This window comes from Engraulis encrasicolus, chromosome 9, assembly GCF_034702125.1.
Source record: "Engraulis encrasicolus isolate BLACKSEA-1 chromosome 9, IST_EnEncr_1.0, whole genome shotgun sequence".
Lineage (NCBI taxonomy): Eukaryota > Metazoa > Chordata > Actinopteri > Clupeiformes > Engraulidae > Engraulis > Engraulis encrasicolus.
In genome coordinates this window covers 5,482,281-5,506,321 of record NC_085865.1, presented here as the reverse complement: position 1 = coordinate 5,506,321, position 24,041 = coordinate 5,482,281, and the positions used below count along the sequence as shown (strand labels likewise).

At 41.7% G+C, this 24,041-nt stretch overlaps 1 protein-coding gene across 3 annotated transcripts in view; it reads right to left on the bottom strand.

Annotated features, from left to right (window-relative positions):
* Positions 1-357: 357 nt before the first annotated feature.
* Positions 358-24,041, bottom strand: part of LOC134455394 (ADP-ribosyl cyclase/cyclic ADP-ribose hydrolase 1-like) — a 32,904-nt gene continuing 9,220 nt past the window's right edge. The window contains exons 2-8 of one of the 3 annotated variants that reach the window (XM_063206411.1): positions 17,257-17,386; positions 6,066-6,201; positions 5,304-5,386; positions 3,877-3,950; positions 3,008-3,094; positions 1,888-1,974; positions 358-1,407 (exon numbers count right to left, since the gene is read on the bottom strand). In XM_063206411.1, coding sequence (XP_063062481.1) covers positions 1,221-1,407; positions 1,888-1,974; positions 3,008-3,094; positions 3,877-3,950; positions 5,304-5,386; positions 6,066-6,201; positions 17,257-17,386 — 784 coding nt within the window. In that variant the 3' untranslated portion in view covers positions 358-1,220. Of the gene's footprint in view, positions 1,480-1,887; positions 1,975-3,007; positions 3,095-3,876; positions 3,951-5,303; positions 5,387-6,065; positions 6,202-9,464; positions 11,322-11,713; positions 11,801-13,338; positions 13,426-13,670; positions 13,745-16,394; positions 16,478-16,855; positions 16,992-17,256; positions 17,387-24,041 lie in introns of those variants that run through there. The other 2 variants (XM_063206413.1, XM_063206412.1) reach the window with 2 other exon arrangements.

Below are 24,041 nucleotides of genomic sequence, written 5' to 3'. Positions count from 1 at the left end.
GTGTAAAACAACGCACATTCACAGCGCTAAGATCTCCTTTGAAACGGCGGTGAAAGAAAGCCCAGAGCAGTCTGTTTAAAAAGTGGGAGGGCACACAAGTGATGACTGATGACGCAGACCCACAGTTCCACGGGTCTTTTCCAGATGTAAACACCGCAACCTGGCCTCTTCAACCAGAGAAAAAAATTGCTCAGCGGACAAATGCAGCGTTTTAAAATCTTGCTTTCAGCAAAAAGCAATTGACACATGGCATTCAAATAAAATGTGTGAGCACTTCACCAACTCATTCATTGTTGTTTAATAAGATAATCAATAGCGACCTCTTTTGGTTGTAGCCAGACGTAGCCTATTGGCTCACCTCAGGCTACATCAAAAGATTTGAGAGGTCTACAGTGTAGGCCTATTCTTTACACAAACATTGTCAAATCATCAAAATGTATTTTTCATCACACACGGAAAACTAAATCCCAGACTCTTTGAATTAGGCCTATGTTGTACAATGTACATAAATGGTGAAGTAGGCCTTTAGGCTTGATGTCCTGATTCTACACCCATAGATCCAAATTAGGCCTATAGCTACTTGGGAAAACATTAACATCATTATATTTTAATACAACAGGAATACATAACAGTCATACAAAAACATACAGTTTACCCGACATCATTTAAGTTGTGCAAAACGATAGGCTACTCAAACTCAAAATGACAAAAAACAAACAAACAAAAACAAAAGGGAAAAAAACTGCTGTAACTGTTGAGCTTATTTAGCCCATGTAGCATTAAGGCCCAGTGTGTCATATTTAACAGTGTTCATTGTCAACATTTCTGATCTTATAGTCTATATCACATTTTCCCAATTTTTTTATCCTTTTCCCAAAGCACCCTGAAAGGTCCTTGATGGATTAAAACAGTTCTCATAAATGCAATGATAAGGGATGCAATTACATTTTTACATTTTAATAATGAAAAAAAAATATATAGGCCTATATATATTTTGATTAATTGATTCACACATTTGACACATTACTGTATTGATTCATGGCAGTAATATCAACAGAATTCACATGTAGGCTATTAATGTGGAAGTGAGGTATCATTTTGGATATGATGACTGAAGTGATAGGCCTATTCGTATGTCCTTGGGCAGACCGCCCCAAATTACACCAAAAAGTCCACCATTTTACTGTATGTCTGTTTGCATACGTGTGGTGGTGTGTATGTTATTTGTGTTGCCATATATCAGTCTTGGAAAACAGTGTTAAGTTATCTTGAGCCATTGCTGCGGTTCTTGATTGGTACACCAAATGGGGTTGAGGCAATGCAGTGCAGTCTCCACTCAGGCATCCTGAGTCGTATCCCGTCTTTGGGGCATAACTGCAAGAAGTGCCCAGACAGGCAACAGGGCTCCTGAAGAAAAAAAGTCACCAGCAGTCACCACAAGCTATCTGAGGCTGTGCGATGCAGTTCTGAATGTTTGTCCTGTTTATAGATGACAAATGAGAATGAAAGAGAGAGAGAGAGAGAGAGAGAGAGAGGTAATGACATGCGGTTACATACACAGATTCTTACTTCAAACAGATTATTTTGCAGTATTTGGTTTAAAAAAAAGTTCTGGACTATTCCAATAATGTGTTGAACAGCGTTCTAAAAATGGAATATTCCCGATAAATGAAGAGATAACATGACTCGTGTGCAAACCGAATACTTCCACCATTCTGTTTAAAATCAGAATATTCCTTGCATGTAACTACGCTCAATGTAAGAAAATATAAACAAAACAAAGTAACACACACACACACACACACACACACACACACACACACACACACACACACACACACACACACACACACACACACACACACAGAACAGATTGAATGTACTCACTGAGGAACAATCTCACACTGGTATTTAATTTTAGGGTCCAGTGCCTTTTGCAGATCCTTCAGTGATGCATCACTCTCACAGGTTTTCCTGCTCATGGTGGAAGAAGGAAAGGCCAATGTAATTATGTATGGCCACATGTGATTCAGCAACTATGCTGCCTGAAATGCCTGCCTAAAACATCTACACTGTCATGCCCCTCACGCTTAGCAGTCAAAATAAATGTAATCATGTCTTGGTCTTAAAGTCCCCCTTACCTGTGTCTGAGACAAGACATGCACCCCCAATCCAATATTCTACCCGTAAACACAATACAAATTACTGAAGAAATGTATAAATACCTGCATGACATGGGGACCAAAATGAGTTTAAATGTTTTGTTCATCCTGTTGGATGTGTTGTTGGGGATTATGTTGGCCTGTTATAATATTCACAAGTATAATTTCATTTTAATCATAATTTCAAAACAGAAACAATTCTGTGGGCCCCCAATCTGGACCCTAGGGGAAGATAGACTCTCAAGTGTTGAATTAAGACTGCATGTTTTTCTGTGCAGAATTTCTAATAGAAAGTCAACAGTTTTCCCTCTGGGCTGTCAGTCAGAGTTGGTAAGTGGGTGTTTCTGTCCGCAGACTGGAATTGGTAGAGACAGGACAATCCTTGTTTGCTTGATTATCATCGACTGTCAAATCTCATACCGAGATCTGACCAATAAGATAATGACTAAGATTTCCGAAACGGCCTCGTTAACCCCTCGGTTTGCTACTAGTCGAGGCCAGAAAATGCTGTGCCGAAGTTTAAGCCAAACATTTTTTAAGTCCCAATAGAATGTCTCTGCTTAAACCACGTCATTGCCTTAAAACGCCTCTACCCAGAGCAGTTGGAGCTGCTCAAAGTTGATTGCTTCCTGACAAAGGAGGTGGAGTTCACGATTTCTCCGGAGCTCAGAAACTATATTTTTATTGCTCGTGGCCTGACTAGAAGCAACGTCGAGGGTGTTGCTTCACTAAGAGCTAATCTTTGTTTACCTGAACGACAAGCCTGCATTTCTTGATGTCTGTGTGGAGTCATAGTGGAGTACACCAATCAGCAAATGAAAACATGTCATGGGTGAGGAACTTACGTATCTGACTCCGTGGTGACCAACAAAACCTTTAAGTCGCTCATGATGGTGGAGTTGAAATGTTTCACTTCCACTGAACCAAAAATGCTGCAGGAGATGAGAAAACAGACATCCATAAAAGGGCAGAAGTTGCGATTTTCTATCATACAGCACTACACAGGCCAATAACACTCACAGGCAATAAAACAATAATAAAAACTAGAAATGCACTCAGAGAGTGCAGACCTCCACTAAGGAAGCTGCTTGAAAGAACATTTGACTGTTACACACTATTTTTAGATGTGTCTTGAAATCTCAATAAGAGGGTATGTCCATCTGTCGTTCTGTCTGTCCGTCTGAAACACATTCTTTAAATGGTCCAAAACACTATCTTCGCCGCCATAGGACGCATCTCAGTCCGCCTGCCGGACTTGTTATTTTTAAGTCTTTCTGTCTTCTTTTTGTGGAAACCGGAATGTCAAAAATCGCCCTGTCCTGCAATTCAATTTGCAGTCACTAGGGGCGCAGCGTCTTGTAGGCTAGCAATGGTGAAGTATCTTTTTGAAAATCCTGGTTCCGGTTCGTGATCCGTACCACCTCAATTTAAACTCGGTCCTTTGGTTTTCAACAACATCACAAAATTTCAGCCAAATCCGTTCAATCCGTTGCTTACAGACAAACAGACAGACAGGCAGACAAACAGACAGACACACCAACGCAACAGAAAACTAGCCTCCTTGGTAGAGGTAAAAAAAACCTACTTTTTTTTTTTTTACAATTACTTACGTCTTAGATAAAACAGACACTATGCCTTGTATGTTAAAAAACATTTCTTCTCTGGTCTGTTTCATATTTAGCCTACTTATGTATTCATTCTGCCTGCAGCCTACCTATTGGGGTTGAAAGCGGTGGGTGTAGATCCACTCAGCATGACGGACACCTTCCCATGTGCACAGCCTGCAAACTGTAAACAGGGATGTTTTAACAAGCTCTAGTAAAAAAAAATTATATCAGTGATAAGTCATGATGACTTTCAATTCATTCTGCTATACACTTTAAAAAATCATCTTGGTTTAAGTTGAAATCACAAGTTTAGCAGCTGCCAGAATGCATCAGTTAATTAAATCGTTATTGTAAATTGTGTGGAGTTGTGTGTGCTTGAACACAAAGCTGAAATTCAAAGCTTCACACAACTTACAATAAGGATTTGAGCGAATTGAAACAAATTCTGAGGTAGCTCGTAAACTTTTGATATTTTCTTTACAGGATATATCAATTCCTCCACACCCTTCCTCTCCCTTCTATAACAGAGAGTTGCTAGTTAAACACCATGTCAAATCTACAACTTTGCCATGTCGTATATTGCATATAATGACAAAGCGGCTTTCCAACTTTCAAAATGAAAACCATGTTAAAAAAAAACCCGCTTGTATCTATTAGTCACGTATGACTGTGTATAAAGACTGAAGTGAGTTGCGGTCTTGTGACTGAAGCTTTGAGATGTGATTTTTGTTTCCGTTGTGCACTGGCCTTTGTGCGCTCAGTTACCTGGGCTGCAAGGTGGGGCCTGCTGCTGACATTTCCTGCTCCCACACAGGAGAGGGGAGCAGAGCAACACCAAGAGTGCGTTGCAATATGCGACCTTGCCTCCTCCACTTGCCTCCTCCACTTGCTTCTCGTCATGATGACATCACTGACAACAGCATTATATTTCAATATCTTGCAAAAGCTCAATTGTAGAGTCTTTTTCTCATTTGCAATTGGGATGGTGAATGAAAAACAGTCCCTCAAAAGTTGTTGTGGCTAGGCTGACAGCTGGGAAACTATCGTTTTCTCCACGGAGGAGGGGCCAGGAGGCGGGACGAGGAGACAAGCGCAAGTGGAGGAGGCAAGGTCGCATACTAAAACGCACTCCATGCCTCTCCTCAGCCAGGTAAGATAGATGAGATTGTTTACCCAAATTAACCAATATTAGTCTTTTGAACAGCTTTTAAAAAAAAACAGGGTCACTATGATCTCGATCCCGTCAAGCAGCCATGGATTCTCTATTGTCAGCCTCTGATTATTTTGCACGCTAGAGCTCCATAGAATGTGGTCATGTTGAAAGAGAGCGATCACAGTAGAACATGACCAAGAGAACATAGAACACTCACTGCAGCTGCAGAACATGACCAAGAGAACACAGAACATTCACTGCAGCTGTAGAACGCGATCAAGAGAACATAGAACACTCACTGCAGCTGTAGAACATGATCAAGAGAACACAGAACACTCACTGCAGCTGTAGAATGTTCATAAGAGAACATAGAACACTCACTGCAGCTGACGCTCGGTTCCAGAAGGAGCGGACAGGGTTGTTGACACAGTCTGTCCAGCCGGGGCACCCCTCAGTTAACACTTCTACAATAATCAATCAATCAATCAATCAATCAATCAACTAATCAATCAATCAATCATCCAATCATTCAATTAATCAATCAATAAGTCATGACATGACAAACTCATGGCTCAGGTGCCGTTTCCACGTAGCTGGATATTTTTTTATGTGGATGTTTTTTTCTCCTGATTGTATTGGTTTTGCATTGGTTTTGGCCTTCGGTTTCCACGTAGCAGATATTTAAAAATCCAGGTGCAGGAGAAAAAAATAGCAGGAGAAAAAAATATCCTGTTTAGGGGTCTGAAACGCATTTGTTACAATGGAGGATTTTTTTTATCCACATGTTGCGTTTCCACCTAGCAGGAGAAAAAAATACCCTGCTAAAAAAATATCCTGCTACGTGGAAACAGCACCTCAGTAGGCCCTATAGGCCTATGAAGACACATCACAGAGGCAGATTGAGAGAGAGAGAGAGAGAGAGAGAGAGAGAGAGAGAGAGAGAGAGAGAGAGAGAGAGAGAGAGAGAGAGAGAGAGAGAGAGAGAGAGAGAGAGAGAGAGATAATTCAACCTGATTAAATGACTTGAGTGGTTAAATAATTAAATCAACGAACAAAAAAAGAAGTAGACTCTGAAGACGTAAACATCAAAATGTTAGTGCGGTGTTTCAGCTTCTCTCTTCAAATGAATAAATATTATCACACCTTGGCTGTTTTTTCTGCCACACCACGTCAGCCCATCCAAGATGAACCCAATGAGAGTGTCCTCTAATGTCGAGTAGCAACTTCTCTTTGCTGTAAAGTTGTGGACCATGTCTTTAGTTTGACTCCAGAAGAGCGTCTATTTGAGAGTCAGGATAAAATAAACAAAAAAACACTTTAAAAGCTCCTGTGAAAAAGTACAATCCCTGACTACACAGCATAGGGCCTGCATTGCTCACATTACTCCAATGTTAAGGTCCCTGCATTGGCTCTCAGTAACCTACAGAATCGACTTCTAGACACTACCTACTACTTGTGCTCAAATCATTAAATAGGTTGGGACAGAGAGATTAGAGAGAGAGAGGTTCCATTGGCCCATTGTTTCCGGGTTCTATTATTGCAAGGGGGAGGAGGGGGGGGGATCCCCCTTTAGGCAGACCTAGGCAGACCTAAGGACTGTTCTATTCAATGCTAGGAGTATTATGACACACCCCTTTAGGCAGACCGGAACCTGGTCATGTTAGGTGCCCATAGCAACCTATTACATTGGCATATCTCTATACTTAAAGAATCTCTGGTTGGGACCGGCCCAGCCGTGGCTCACCCGGCTGGGCACTAGACTACTACACCGGCGACCTGGGTTTGAGTCTGGCCCGGGCCATTTGCTCTCATGACAAAGCTTTTCTCAGAGGCATTGTCTTAGAAATCCAGATTATTGACTCTTGTTATATATTTTTTTATCTATAATTTCACTCCTTTTCTTGCCATCTCTTTTATTTAAATTGTCATTCTATTTTCACCTGCCATGTTTTGATTTTTTTCTCTCTCTTTTTTTGTACAGCATATTGACTTGCATCTGTGAATGAAATGCACAATACAAATAAAATTGCCTTGTCTTGCCTTGTATTGTATGTGTAATATTGCATTGAATCAACATTATTTAGATACATCAGTGTTGTTGCATATCATACTGTACATGGGTTTGTTGAATCAATGTAACATATTAACATGAAGTTCAAACATTGACTATGCTTAACTAACACTGTGAAAGGATGCAATAAAATGCATGCAATATACACATAAAAGGGAAATAAATGCAAATGCAGGGGAGGAAATGCTGTGTGTTTAGCCTACCCTGTTGCACGTTGTAACCTGGAACGTCATGCGCATGAGAGGGTCGTAGGATTCAGGGGGGACGTCACAGGGATCCTTACCCACGAACGCCTGCTTGAACGACTCCCAGATCTTCTCACAGCTAATTTGGCTAAAGTGAATAAAAAGTGGTTCAGTAAGTTTTTACATGCTTTACTGTACCTAATAAATTATAGCCTAACAAAAGCAATCTGGAAAGACAATCTGTGGTTAACTTTTTATATAATGTGACAAAAAAGATGCATATTGTTTGTGTGTGTGTCACTAGTGTCACAGGACATAAAACTTCAAAAGGACATAAAACATCAGCTCACATGAATGTGTGGCACGTGAGTTGATGCTTTATGTCTTTTATAATCAAAACTGTGACCTTGAATTGTGTGTGTGTTTGCGTGTGTGTGTGTGTGCGTGTGTGTGTGTGTGTGTGTGTGTGTGTGTGTGTGTGTGTGTGTGTGTGTGTGTGTGTGTGTGTGTGTGTGTGTGTGTGTGTGTGTGTGTGTGTGGCGCTGTGAGTTTATGTTTTATGTCAGAGGCAGATGTAAATTAGGCTGAGGCTATCTCTACTGTACAGTGCATGAAATGACACCATTCATATGGAGGCTTAGGCTAATTACATGGCAATATTTACATTTCTATTCATATTGTACATGATCCCTCACAAATTGAAACTGATCTGACTGCAAGCCTCACAATATTGTTTTTTTTTTATTATTATTTAAAGGGACACTGTGTGAGATTTTTAGTTGTTTATTTCCAGAATTCATACTGCCCATTCACTAATGTTACCTTTTTCATGAATACTTACCACCAGCATAAAATTGTAAGTAGGCCTATTCATTATGACTGGAAAAATTGCACTTTTCATACATGAAAAGGGGGATCTTCTCCATGGTCCGCCATTTTGAATTTCCATGCAGAAATAGCCATTTTTAGCTGCAAAAATGACTGTGCTTGGACCATACTACAAAGTAGAAAATATTTGTTTATTACTTAGTAAACTTTCATGTAAACATCAAATTTGGCAATAGGCAGCCCAGTTTCAATGAGCACCATAGTTGCAGTACCTTTTTTGACCATTTCCTGCACAGTGTCCCTTTAATATTTTTCTGTAGACAAAATCATAGCAATGTCTATGTCAACAAGTTTTACAGGCTGCACATTATACCCTTTGTTTTAATGTGTTAACCAAATGTAGAATAATATGTAGAGCTTGGATGAAATTAGACATTGGATGTAACAGTAACTTATTATTACTATTATTATTATTATTATTCTTGTTATTATTGATACAATCATCACAATCTTCTCTATTCCAGTAGCTGTCATGCAGAATAAGAAGTGTGTTGTTTACACAGAATTTGTCATTACATGCCAAACCGTATCAGCCTACCTCTTTGCGACGCCGTGGAATTTCAAATAAGTTTCGCATCTTGACATTACTGTTTCCTGTAGAGATAAACTGCCACAAGAACCCGTCCCAAGTGTGAACCTCATGACGAGCGCAGTTACGAGCACTGAAACAATCACGATTAGGCCTACGTAAAGTGGAATAAGCAGTTTGACCCTGCTTTTAGGCCTACTCCGCCGAGAGTCTTGATTCACTCCTTGGTAGTCCGAGTCCATTCTGTCCATTTGCCTGCAGAGACAACTGGGGCTTCTGGCTAATGTGTCTGTCTATGTCTGGGTCTAGTCTCATAAAACAGCAACGGAAGTGGTTGCGATAAGTTGTTGATGGCAGGGGACAAAGGTTTACGCTTCGTCGATGTTTGTCACGCGCACTCTTTCGATGTGGGTCTCTTATGAACAATCAGGACACCCCCTACACACCACCTTCACTAACCAGCTGAGTCTATTTAGCCACAGTCTCCGTACCCTCTCCAGCAGGACAGACAGGCTAAGGAGGTCCCTTGTCCTTTGTGGCCATTCAGATAAGATAAGATAAAGTTTATTGTCTGTTTGCACATACATTTGTGCAAACTGTGTGGAGACAAATGCACCTACAAGTAGGCCTACCTGGGGGTACACCTGCACAATAAACTGGACTGGTCTGCTATCTCACAAGCACTTTCATTTTTGAGTGACAGCAGTTCCCGACAATCAGAGGTTGACAAGTGCGCAGCCAGCGTGCACAGCCAGGGATTGTTTACAACTGGGAAACCCTTGTAGCTTATATCCAGATGCTAACTCAGACAATACCACAATCACACAACAAATTTACTAAAAACAGCATGTCTTATTAAAATCCTTTATTGAACAGACTAACATCACCCACATCGTCCTCTGATAAAATATAGGCCTATAGGCTTGATGTCCTGGTTTTGTAGGCCTATAAATTAGATCTATATTACTTGGTAAAACATTACCATCATTATATTTTATTACAACAGGAATAGTTATACAAAAACATAAATTTATGTTCTCGGCAGCTTACCCGACATCGATTAAGCTGTGCAAAATGTTACTCAGACTCAAACAGACAAAAAACAAACAAACAAAAACAAAAGAAAACAAAAAACAGCTGTAGCTGTTCAGCTTATTTAGCTAGACTATGTAGCATATTAAAGGCCCAGTGTATAATACTTAACAGTGTTCATTATCAACATTTCTGATCCATGAATATGTAGGCTATATTTAAGCAATAAGCCACGAGAGGCCGTGGATTGTGCTCAATTGATAACGGCCAAGGGGAGTGGGGCACAACGCGAAGCAGGTTTTTTAATTGACATTCCATTCCTGCACCCGAAGCTCCGCCAAAGATTCTTTTATTAATAATTCATAATGTGCCGCGTCTAACTTAGACGCGCATAGAATCTTCAGGTGGAAGGTGTAGGTTCACGCTCAATTGACCACGGCTATCAGCCAATCAGAATCGAGAACCGGACCGCACAGTGTTAGATCACCAAATTTCCCCAAATGTTCCCTCTCCTTTTTGCTCATTGACATGACAACCTCATAACAGTCGAGTATCGCAATATATTGTGTTGCCAATGCAATACCCTGTTCAGTTTGAAGAAGGGAATGCGTCTGAAAACGTGTGACTCCAGACAAGCCCCCTGTCTGTGGCCAGATCAGAACACTTCCATTAATTTACACATTTAATGTTCCAGCCAAATCTAAAGCTGTTCACATCATGCACTGCATATACTGTACTGATTCATGGCAGTAATATCAATAGAATTGACATGTATTAATGTGGAAGTGAGGTAGGCCTATCATTCGGTTCTGTGTATACTGTAAGTGTATAACTGGGGGGATATGTGCACAGTATACAGTCCTTGGGCAGACCGCCCCAAAATGACACTGAAAAGTACCATTGCACTGAATATGTGTTTGCTTACAGTATGTGTGTTTGTGCTGCCCCATTAGTCCCTGAAAACGGCTATCTTGGGTCATTGCTGCAGTTCTACTTTTGGTCATAAGGCTTCAAGGCAATGCAGTCCAGTCTTCACTCAGGTACCGTATCCTTTAGGAGGCGTTGGTGCGTTGGGGCGCACAGTAAGAGCAGCAAGTGTCCAGACAGGCATCAGGGCCTGCAACAGGGCTCCTGGGGCCGATACTAAACAGCTGGTTCAGGAGTAAACCAGGTTAAGTTAAGAGGTAAACCATTGAGTACTCCGGGCTCTTCTGTTCGATGATTTACCTTAAAGGGACACTGCGCAGGAAATGGTCAAAAAAGGTACTGCAACTATGCTGCATATTGAAATTGGGCTGCCTATTGCCAAATTTGATCTTTACAGGAAAGTTTAAGTATTAAACAAATATTTTCTAGTATGGTCCAAGTACAATCGTTTTTGCAGCTAAAAATGGCTATTTTTGGAAATTCAAAATGGCGGACCATGGAGACGATCCCCCTTTTTATGTATGAAAAGTGCAATTTTTCCAGTCATAATGAAAACTGGTGGTAAGTGTTCATGAAAAAGGCAACATTAGTGAATGGGCAGCATGAATTCTGGAAATAAACAACTAAAAATCTCACACAGTGTCCCTTTAACTTAGGTAACCCAGTTTACTGCTGAGCCAACTTCTTAGTACATCCATCTGAAGTGAAGTCACCAGCAGTCACCACAAGCTATCTGAGGCTGTGCGATGCAGTTCTCAATTTTTGTCCTTTTTATAAATGACAACGAAGAAGGAAAGAGGGGGGACAGAGAGAGAGAGAGAGTGAGAAAGAGAAAGAAAGAGAAACAGGTAGAGACAGAGTACGGTTACATACACAAATATTGTTATTTCAAACAGGTTATTTTACAATATTTGGTTTATAACAAGTTCTGGAATATTCCAGCAATGTGTTGAACAGCATTCTACAAATGGACAATTTACAATGAATAAAGGGTTAAGATGAGATTTGTGCGCAAACTGAACACCACCATTGTGCTTAAAGTTGGAATATTCCTCACATTTAACTACGCTCAATGTAAAAATATAAACAAAACAAAGTAACACACACACACACACACACACACACACACACACACACACACCAGATTAAATTTACTCACTGAGGAACAATCTCACACTGGTATGTAATTTTAGGGTCCAGTGCCTTTTGCAGATCCTTCAGTGATGCATCACTCTCACAGGTTTTCCTGCTCATGAAATGGAAAAAGAAAAGGTCATTGAAATAATTTATGGCCATACACATGACTCTGCAATTATGAAGCTGCCTGTTGAAATGCCTGCCTAAAAATCTGCATCGTCAGTCCCCTCATGCATTGAATTTATTTCATCACAGAGAGCCATCAGTCAGTGATTATGTCTTCTGAGTCGCTGGCCCTTATGGATAATCGAGCCCATGCTTGTTGGTGTACTCCACTTTCACTTCAAAGAGAGACATTCAGTCTTGACATTCAGGCAAATAAAGATTGTTGCGCTCCTGTCACTTCCAGTCTGTGGGCAGTAAACCCTACTTTCAAAATCTGGGCCAGCGACTCAGAAGACATAATCACTGACTGATGGCTCTCTGTGATGAAATAAATTCAATGCGTGAGGGGACTGACGATGCAGATTTTTAGGCAGGCATTTCAACAATACTGTCCTTGTTTAAATTGCTCCTTGTAAGTTGCTTTGAACAAAGGCGTCTGCTGAATGCTAATGTATTTCACATTTTTGTCTTGCTATTTGTATGCTTTTGCAACACTATATCGTAACAGTTAATGCTAATAAAGCACAATTGGATTCGGAACGCCAATGAATTTAAGGGCTGTGATTCTGTAATTTTTTGTAATTCTACAATTTACCTAAAATAACCATATTTAAAACATAAAAAAAACATTTTTGAGCCAAATAGTAAAGGGAAAACAAAAAAGCATGTTCCCTTGTTAAAAGTGTGGGGGGGGGGGGGGGGGGGCTTATCATTTGGAAACCCCTGCTCTGGAGAGGATGTTAAATTGACTCGCCAAGTGTTGAACGAACACTGCGTTTCTTTCTGTGCAGAATTTCTTATGGCAAGTCAACCATTCTCATTTTGGGCTGTCAGTCAGATTTTGAAAGTAGGGTTTACTGCCCACAGACTGGAAGTGACAGGAGCGCAACAATCTTTATTTGCCTGAATGTCAAGACTGAATGTCTCTCTTTGAAGTGAAAGTGGAGTACACCAACAAGCATGGGCTCGATTATCCATAAGGGCCAGCGACACAGTGGTCAGGGGCACAAGCTTAAAGGGCAACTCCTGCCAATTTCAATGTGCTGTTGTATTGCTCACGCTACCCTTAACTTGTCAGGGGTAAAAACATCTTACCGGTATTTATTCCCAAAAACATCCAAAAGGTTATGCAACATCAGCAGACAACTAGCAAACAGCGATACCTTTTGGGAAAATATTTGGAGTAGGCCTATGCTCATTTTTTTAAAAATGTAAACAAAAGTTGCCCCCATTAGAATAGCTCATATCTTGGAAAGGGCTGGGCCAAAAACTGCGGCGTCACCGGGTACTGAAAAGTCAAGGGTAGCGTGAGCAATACAACAGCATATTGAAATTGGCAGGAGTTGCCCTTTAACAAATATTGTTCATAAAGGGGGCACCTGTGAGGTGTAGTAGCCCTAGTGCCCAGGGGCACCACATTGGCTTAATATAGGCCTAGTCTACATTATGAAAAATAAAAAATGTCATGGGTGAAGAACTTACGTATCTGACTCCATGGTAACCAACAAAACCTTTAAGTCGCTCATGATGGTGGAGTTGAAATGTTTCACTTCTACTGAAGCAAAAATGCTACAGGAGATGAAAAACAGACATTAATACATAAAAGGGCAGATCTTACGATTTTTTTTTTCATTGTTTCAGTATCATGTTATGCTACACAGGCCAATAACACTCGCAGGCAATAAAACAATAATTTAAAAAAGTTTTTTTTTCCCTTCGATATAACACACGCTATGCCTTACAAAAAACATGGCACATGTCTTCTCTGCTCTTTTTCATATTTACGTATGTAATCATTTGTTAATTTTTCCTACCTATTGGGATCAAAAGGGGTGGGTATGGATCCATTCAGCATGGCAGACACCTTCCCACGTGCGCAGCCTGCAAACTGTAAACAATGATGTTTTAGCCAGCTCTATAGAGATTTTAACCCATAGAGGTCTAATTGCCCTTGAGAGGGCAATTTGACATGTCTCCAAAAACAAATCTGTAACTCTGTGAGTTTTTGTCATAGAAACACATAAGTTACACCATTATAAACCTCAGACCTTCCAGATTTCAAATATATATATATTAAATAAATTATATAGCTGGCCCAATTTAAAGAAAGTGAAAAGAAATCTTCGCATATTCTGTACTCTCTGCCTGTAGCAGCCACACCTATAGCTATTCACATGTAAAGTACCGGTGCTTGAGTGGCTATTCAGAGGTGACAACACGCCCCTTTCAGGTAGGGTAAACACAGCAGACGTAGAGTGACAGGGGGGTTGGGGCTATCAGAGCACATGGGGATTGACAGGGGGGTGTGGGCCATTAGAGGTTTGTTCACACCTATCTCATTAGTATTCAAATGAGACAGGCAGTGGCAGTGACATAGTCATTCTTTTTTGCATTTTGTATGAAAACAACAAAACATTTCTAAATGCCCTTTTCACTTTTATGCTGCCAACACATTTGTTTACAAGATTCAAACTTCAAAAGTCTTGGCTAGATATATTTATTGTGTGTTTTCTTGAACTTTTTGAAGACCTCTGAAACCTGTTTTTTTGTACAGTTGCGTTTATACTCAATTTAAATAAAACATGTTTGTATGACATCCATATTTCTTGTCAGGCTTTTCACAATACAACCATATATTCCACTTTTGCATAGATGCTTACTGTTAGTTGAAAATACTTGAAAATGTCAGGGTGGTGCAAGCAGCCTAAAAGCCTCTGAAAGGCCTTAGACCTCAGAGGGTTAATACCTGCACCCACCTTTCCTCTCACTTCTATAACAGAGGATTACCATTAACCTGGCGGCGCCATCCTATGTACTTCCACTCAAAGATTTTGGCTCTGCACATATTGCAGTCTGGCGAAACCCTCCCAGCTCGGTTCGCTCACTGTTTAGCCAATCAGCAAACAGTAGTAGAGAGTGGTGATGCAGAACTCACCTGCAGAGTCCGTTACTGATTGGTTAAGGTAACCTAATTTGCTTTTTTAACATCCTTTTAAATTCTTTACTTATTTTCTGCTTCATCCTTGTGTTGGACATTGTTGCCAGTGTTGCAACTGTACACTGCGCCTAGATGTATTGCTTATTATCCAATAAGCCTTGTTACCTTCTTATTATTTAATGTTGCTTCTGTTACCGTGTGTTGGACAATGCTGTCAGTGTTGCAACTGTACATTGCACCTTGATGTCTTAGTTTACTTTCTGCTACTTTTAATGCATCCTCCTCTTCTTTAGTCTGTGTAGGACAAGGCTATCAGTGTTGCAACTGTACACTGTGCCTTACCCTGTCCTTGTTTAAATTGCTCCTTGTAAGTTGCTTTGAACAAAGGCGTCTGCTGAATGCTAATGTAATTCACATTTTTGTCTTGCTATTTGTATGCTTTTGCAACACTATATCGTAACAGTTAATGCTAATAAAGCACAATTGGATTCGGAACGCCAATGAATTTAAGGGTGATTCTGTAATTTTTTGTAATTCTACAATTTACCTAAAATAACCATATTTAAAACATAAAAAAACATTTTTGAGCCAAATAGTAAAGGGAAAACAAAAAAGCATGTTCCCTTGTTAAAAGTTGCATCTATTTGTCGCATTTCACTGTGTGCAAAGACTCAAGTCTTGTGACTGGAGCTTTGAGAGGTGATTTTTGTTTCGGTTGTGTGCTGGCCTTTGTGCGCTCAGCTGGGCTGCAAGGTGCGGCGTGCTGCTGACATTTCCGGCTCCCACACAGGAGAGGGGAGCTGGACTGAACTGGACTGGGCTGCAAAAACAGTGTGGGCATTTTTGGCATAGACAGCCCCTCACACAGCCCCCTGACTATGATTAGCTCAGTCCACTGTAGTGTATTATAAAGGTATATCAATGGGCCGTCCCATGTACATTTAGGGCCAGTCTGTAAGGAAACAAACAAACTGCCAAACAGTCAAAAACATCAGCATTAGCCCCTGAGGACTGTTGGCCCATGGGGAAAATCCTCTGTATGCCACTGACCACTGACCACTGACCAGTCCAGCCCACTGGGAAACCGTATGCCAGATGACCAGTCCAGCCCACTGGGGAACTGCCATGTATGCCAGATGACCACTGACCAGTCCAGCCATGAGCAGAGCAGAGGAGGAACAAAGAGCCATCAGACTCACAGTACAGGACCCCCTGGACCACCCCCCGCCCCCCCCCACACACACACACACACACATAACATCACATCACATCAGGCCCAGTTTGAGCAGCACTGGACTCCTGGACAGATTTTCGTTTAAATTGATGGAAGTCCACACCCATGCTTTTATTTAACGACGAATACGTTTTCGACCGTGATGTCTTTTTCAGGTTTCAAGTGTGCAGGCTTCCATATAATGTGGTAATGTTGACAGAGAGCAATCACAGTAGAACATAGAACCAAGAGAACACTCACTGCAGCTGTAGAACGTGTACAAGAGAACATAGAACACTCACTGCAGCTGTAGAACGTGAACAAGAGAACATAGAACACTCACTGCAGCAGCTGTAGAACGTGATCAAGAGAACATAGAACACTCACTGCAGCTGACGCTCGGTTCCAGAAGGAGCGGACAGGGTTGTTGACACAGTCTGTCCAGCCGGGGCACCCCTCAGTTAACACTTCTACAATAATCAATCCATCAATCAATCAAAGAAATAAAGTCAATAAATAAATTCATGATATATACAGTATATATAAGAAGACACACCACAGAGGTTATGTGTGAGTGTGTGTGTGTGTGTGAGAGAGAGAGAGAGAGAGAGAGAAAGAGAGAGAGAGAGAGAGAGAGAGAGAGAGAGAGAGAGAGAGAGAGAGAGAATTAAACCTGATTAAATGACTTGAGTTGTTTAAGAACTACTAACAAACAAATGAATGAACAATTAAAGAACATTGAATAAACTATAGGCTATTGAATGAAAACAAATGAATGAACTATGAAGATGGAGACATCGGAATGTCAGTAAGATGTTCCAGCTTCAAATGAATACATAGTATCACACCTTCGCTGTTGTTTCTGCCACACCACGTCAGCCCATCCAAGATGAACCCAATGAGAGTGTCCTCTAATGTCGAGTAGCAATTTTTCTTTGATGTAAAGTCGTGGACGATGTCTTTAGTTTTACTCCAGAAGAGCGACTATTGGAGAGTCAGGATATATTCAATTAAATCTATTAAATCGTATTGTACTGGGTCAACCTATTTGGATGCATCAGTATTATTGCATATAAATGTACTGTACATGGCTTTGTTGAATCAATGTATAACATATTAACTTCAAGTTAAAACATTGTCTGTGCTTAACTAACACAGTGAAATGATGCAATAAAATGCATGCAATATACACATAAAAGGGAAATAAATGCAAATATGCAGGGGAGGAAATGCTGTGTGTTTAGCCTACCCTGTCGCACGTTGTAACCTGGAACGTCATGCGCATGAGAGGGTCGTAGGATTCAGGGGGGACGTCACAGGGGTCCTTACCCACGAACGCCTGCTTGAACGACTCCCAGATCTTCTCACAGCTAATTTGGCTAAAATGAATAAAAAGTGTTCTTTTTTTAACATGTTTTACTGTACATCAATAAATGTGTGTGTGTGTGTGTGTGTGTGTGTGTGTGTGTGTGTGTGTGTGTGTGTGTGTGTGTGTGTGTGTGTGTGTGTGTGTGTGTGTGTGTGTGTGTGTGTGTGTGTCGGTGTGTGTGTCGGTGTGTGTCTTGGTTTGGATTTGGCTCCAGTCCCCTGCAGGCAACATTCCATGAACATTCCATGGACAAACCGCCAGACAAGTAGACAGGAGTTCTATTCCAAGAGCAAGGTTAAGTATAAACCTGGCTAAGTTAACCTACAGGAAGTGGTAAACCTGCTAATGAATAGCCCACAAGTGTCATTTAGCCACAGTGGGTTTACATACAGTGTTGAATCTCGCCCTCAAACCCGTGCCTGCAGTTCACCTAGGGAGCGCTGTCGAGACAGCAGAGCTCATAAGGCTGGCGCTAATAACTGACAATTGTGCTCGCTGTCTGCTGAAACTTGACAATATTACTGTAAGTTCTGAGAAACCAATGTGGATTTCAATGAAATGTACAATAACCTGGGAATTATGTCCTTCTGATTTCCTACAGCGTTGGCATTTATGAGTCAGGCTCCGCTAGCATCTTGCTAACAAAATTGCTTTACGGTCGTCGTGATCACAGCAATGCAGCCGGCCGACCAATCTAAACGCAGTGTGTGAAGCCACTCGTGACGTCATATTGACAATAAAGACGTATTTTACAAAGATCCAGCAAGTTTAAACATTCAAACTAACTGCTGTTTGAAAGGATAATCTATCCTGCCTTTTGGAAAAATAAAATGAAACGATGATACCAATTCTCTCCCAAAGCAATGGCAGCATCGTGGTTGAGCTCCATGCGACCCCATTCATTTCAACAGCCTCTGCGCTCCTTGGCGCTCCTCTGCGCTGTCTGGATGGCGCCACTTAGTGGACAGTACCACCCGGAAAAAGTAGCGAGATTCCTCTCTCGTATTACCCATAAACTCTCTCTGATTTAGCTAAGAAAATGAGATCTCCAGGCTCTTCTATTACATGATTTACCACTACCTTAAAGGGACACTGTGCAGGAAATTGTCAAAAAAGGTACTGCAGCTATGCTGCTCATTGACACTGGGTTGCCTATTGCCAAATTTGATATTTACATGAAGGTTTACTAGGTAATAAACAAATATTCCCTAGTATGGTCCAAGTACAGTCATTTTTGCAGCTAAAAATGGCTATTTTTGGAAATTCAAAATGGCGGACCATGGAGAAGATCCCCCTTTTCATGTATGAAAAGTGCAATTTTTCCAGTCATAATGAATACTTAGAATTTGATGGTGGTGGCATGTATTCATGAAAAAGGTGACATTAGTGAATGGGCAGCATGAATTCTGGAAATAAACAACAAAAAATCTCACACAGTATCACTTTAAGGTTAATTTAACCTGGTTTACTTAGCCAGGCTCTTGAACTACTCCTGGTGGTGGACTGCTCCCGTGGTGGACTCCCAGACTCATTGAAATAGACCTGGCTAAAGCCCCTGCGGAGGGCCTGGTGACCATGTTGACCTTACTCCTCATGAATCTCTCTCTTTTAGTGACAACGTAGCAAAGGCAAATCATTAGTTTGTGACGTTCTTAGTTAGGCCCAGGGGCGTAAATTATACCCCCGCAGCCCCCGCGAGGCAGGGAGGCCCATACGAGGTGGCCCTTGACTTGAAGAAACGGGCCCCCTCCACATGATATTAGGCCCTCTTTTTTCGTTTGAGGGCCGATTCTTGGTAGCTTGCAGGGGGGCCTGAAGTACTTGCGTTACGCCAGTGGTTAGGTCTACTTTCTCCATTTCTCAATGAACTCAAATCTATACTGTATTCTCAGTGTTTACTCCTTTCAAGTATTACGCACACACTGTATTACTGAAGTAGGCCACTGCTGAAAAAGGCGTTTGCTAAATGCACTTACACATAAAGCAGTGTTGTGTAATCAATGAGTGATTTTCCGCTATATGATGAGTCTATAATGTTCAAAGATAACAGCACAAAAACAGATTCAAAAGTAAAAGTAAATAAATAAAGCCATTCGGTTTCCTGCTCTCAAGGTCAAGGTTCTAGATAATCAATATGCTTGCCACCGTAAAATGCTAACTACTGTACTTTCAAGGCATTGGGTAAATTTTTAACAAACATGCAGCTCAGTGGAGAGCTCAGTGGAGTGTTGTATGTAGACTGAAAGTCTACTTGTATTACTATTACTTGTGTGCTGATATGGATGCATGACTTCAGACGAAGGTTGGATGCAGGGCACCTCTGGACTTGATATTAAAGGACCAGTTTAGTCAATTTCAATATGCTGTTATATTGCTCACGCTACCCTTGACTTGTCAGTACCCGGTGATGCCATATTTTTCGGCTAAGCCCTTTCCGAGACATGAGCCATTCTAATGGGGGCAGCGTTTGTTTACATTTTTTTTTTAAATTAACATAGGCCTACTCCAAATATTTTCCAAAAGGTACCGCTGTTTGTTAGTTGTCAGCTGATTTTGCATAACCTTTCGGATGTTTTTGGGAATAAATAAAAATGTTTTTTTGAAATGTAAACAAAGCGCTGCCCCATTACAATGACCAAGATCTCGGAAAAGGCTGAAGAAGAAAAAAAAAAAACCTCAAATACTGACAAGTCCACGGTAGTGTGAGCATTACAACTGCATGTTGAAATTGACTGAACTGGTCTAATTTTCTGTATACAGTGCATGAAGCGGAAAAAAGAGGTGCAAGAACTCTAATCAGGAACCCTGATTTTCCGACAGTCTCATCAGTACCAAATCCATACAAGTCACGTTTTTGTAGGCCTATTGGCTGCACGTTCACGGCCTACTGCCTGCAAGTTCTGCCTGCCCGGAATGTTCACGATGAAAATTATGAGGAAAGGGAACTGGGTTCCCCCGTTATTCCCTGTCCAACTCTTCAACTTGTAAAACTTTGGGTGAGTTATAATGCATTTTCAGTGACAAACAGGTGGTTTGTCATACGCTGTTGGACTTTTTTTATATGAAGTGTCTCTCTGTGTCTCTGCCACAAGAACGTGGCGTTTTTACAGTTAGGCCTACTGACTGAATCTGATAACTGGAGCCCGCTGAAGATCTTGGGCTAGGCTACAGCTACGGCTATAGCGGTGGCAACACATCACTCCCACACTCAGACAGCTTCACTGGCTCCCAGTGAAGTCCCGTATTCAGTACAAAATTCTCCTGTTGACATACAAATCACTTCACTCCCTTGCTCCTCAGTACCTCTCTGAACTCCTCCAACCCCACTCCCAGTCCAGGTCTCTACGGTCTTCTGAGAAGGACAATCTCATCATCCCCCGAGCCAGACTCCGTACTGTTGGTGACAGAGCTTTTTGTGTTGCTGCCCCCACGCTCTGGAACAGTCTACCTCCCAACATACGCCAGGCCCCCACACTGGCTACGTTCAAGAAGCACCTTAAATCACATCTATTCACAGAGGCATATGGACTTTAATTTCACTGCCCCTTGTATGTTACTGAAAGTGGGTCATATGTATAGTAGAATAGTAACATACATTTCTAATTTGGTGCCTTCTTGGCCAAGAAAAGGCAGAACATGACTTTTTAGTGCTTGTGGATTTGTGACAACAATCCCCATAATGCACTGCAATGCTCAAGTTCCACAGGCCACACCCAGTTATTTGGGACTCTATGCATCATCCCTCCCTCAGCTTGCAGGCAGTGTTGCCAGATTGGGCTGTTTCCCGCCCAATTGGGCTGCTTAGGATGGTCGTGTGCAGGTAAAAATGGCATTTAGCAGAAAAACCCGCCCAATTTTAGCCATAGAAATCAATAGAATTGGGCGGGATTTTGAGCTTCTAGGCTGGTTTTGAGCATTTTTTGGGCTGGAAATCATCAGCCTCATCTGGCAACCCTGCTTGCAGGTGCATCACAGTGGGACAGACATCACTGGAAAGGAGAAGCTGGAGCACACTGCAGCTTAGTTTTCAAGACTTTATTTTGTGCACACACGCGACCAACGTTTCTGTGTTGCTACACCTTCTTCAGAGTCAAATGATAGCAAGAGAGAGACACACATTTCAAGACTTGACATTCACAGGTTATCCTACTTGGTTTGGCTAAATTGGTCTGATCTCATTGCAGGTAATTGACCCCACCCCCCAACACCAGGACAAGATTGTAGACAATTAGACAGCTTGCCAACTTCCCAAAACAAAATAAAAAAGTGAAAAAAACAATACACAAAGAACATTGTCAATAAAACCACAGCTACAATTATTAGAAGACCACAGCCGCGATGCTGGAACAATTTGTTACAGAGAGCAAGACATATTGTGTTCCTCATTTATGCCCTGAGGCTCCACTGAATTTAGAGTATGAATCCAAAATGCCTTTCCACAAAGCCTCTCTGTCTAATTGTCTGCAATCTTGTCCTGGTGTTGGGGGTGGGGTCAATTACCTGCAATGAGATGAGACCAATTTAGCCAAACCAAGTGGGATCACCTGTGAATGTCAAGTCCTGAAATGTGTGTCTATCTCTTGCTATCATTTGACTCTGAAGAAGGTGTAACAACACCGAAACGTTGGTCGGGTGTGTGCACAGAATAAAGTCTTGAAAACTAAGCTGCAGTGTGCTCCAGCTTCTCCTTTCCAGCTATGCCAGTGACTTACTGGCAGAGTTGCCAGATGAGGCTGATGATTTCCAGCCCAAAAAATGCTCAAAACCCGCCTGGAAGCACTAAATCCCGCCCAATTCTATTGATGTCGATGGGAAAGATTGGGCGAGTTTTCCTGTAAAATGCCATTTTTACCCGCAGACGGCCATCCCAAGCAGCCCAAATGGGTGGGAAACAGCCCAATCTGGCAACACTGCTTACTGGAGCCTCAATGCCAGTGATTAAGGGCGTTCGTGATGGCGTAATTTTGACGAAGTTGAAAATTTGCTAGGCAGCGAGCATGCTCAGTGTGTCCGCGTGAAGCATCCTGGTTAGAATTTGCCGTTCACGATGCAGTTGAAGGGAGTGACCTCTGCGCGGCAGTCGTGTCACATGGCGTTGAACCATCGCGGGAACAAAAGTTTTGTCAAGCTGCCACGCAGTAGCTGAAACCAACTGCGCTGGGCAGAAGACCTCCTCCATGATGTGAGGAATCTGCCGTGATTGGTGTTCATAGCTCATGTGATTCATGTGTGTGTAGTTGAACGTGCTTCATTTTCTACATGCTGAAATGCATTTCATGCTCAAATGCAGCATACTCAGAGTGGTATCATCCATATGTATGGTCGCACAACCCACTTACAACAGAAAAAAAAAAAAAAACACCCTGTCGTCAGATGCTTCATCTTCGCCACGTTAGGAGTGTATGCCGTAGGTTACAAAACCAGTATTATTCCGCGGGCCGCCTACTCGACGGTTAGAGTAGTGGTTGCGCGCCTGACTTCCATACATGAGGTCCCCGGTTCGAAACTGCACCGAAACACGGGGAGGCTTTAGTTGCTGATGGTTAATGTGGAAACAGACCAGTTGCGAGAGACTTATCTTGTCTTTTATGTATGAAAGTGCACGAAACAGAGTGGCCTTTGTGGTTGGCGCGCCATGGTAAAGCTACATATACACCTGGGTTCAATCCTCGCAGCATGGGTTGGCGCTGTTAAGTAATTTTAAAACGGTCCTATCTGAATGACGACTTTGGTCCCAAAACACAAAATGAATAGCCTAAAGTGAGCACTAATTAACTGAATTATAACATGGAAGTGAAGCCAAATCATCACAAATTTAACTAAGAGTTGTACCATGATTCAGCAGGTAGTAACCTGTGTCTCTACCTCAAGACCATCCGATTTGTCTCCGAGAGGCAGAGAGTCTCGGATTTCAGAAGCATGTGCCGACATTGGTAAGCACGTCATGGAATTAGTGCCATGATGATTTAATTCCACGAGAGGGCGCCCTGGTACACCCGCTGTCAAAAAAGGTAGATCCACCCACAGACCTATAGATCCACCTTCTTTGCCGCTGTTGAAATCTCGTCGTCCTGATGTGTCCAGCTTGATTGCGACGCAGTTATCCCCTCCTTTTTATGACCAAGCAAATCACGTTTTGATCAAATCTTTTGCTGCGTGGTTGCAAACGAGCCTATTTCAAAAGCACGGGCGGGGACACTGATCTGTGATAGGTCTGTTAGAGCATTAGGTCCAACCCCCTATGGGCGGGGTTGAAAAGGTGGGAAAAAGGCTTGTAGTCTCAACCAGGGGCTGTTCACTCACGGAACTTCCTGTTAGCCACAATTGGCTAACCCTAACCACGGGACAGTGCAAAATGAATGGGTGTCAATGGAGTTTTTTACCATTATAATTTTTTTGATTTTTTATAATTTTTTGTCCTGAAATACTAATATTAAGTTCGAAGCTAGAAATAATAAGACCTCATTTGAGTAGCGTTTCGATTATTTTGCGCCACTAGATTATTATATACTGGGTCACAAAGCTCAATTTTGATGGGGCCAAACCCATAAACATTAGCATGATGCTAGCGAGTACAGGTTGAAATCTTCAAACCTGCTGTAAAACTACACACCTGAACGATTTGTCAATACGGCCTATTGTTAAACAACAGTCATCGTGCTTAC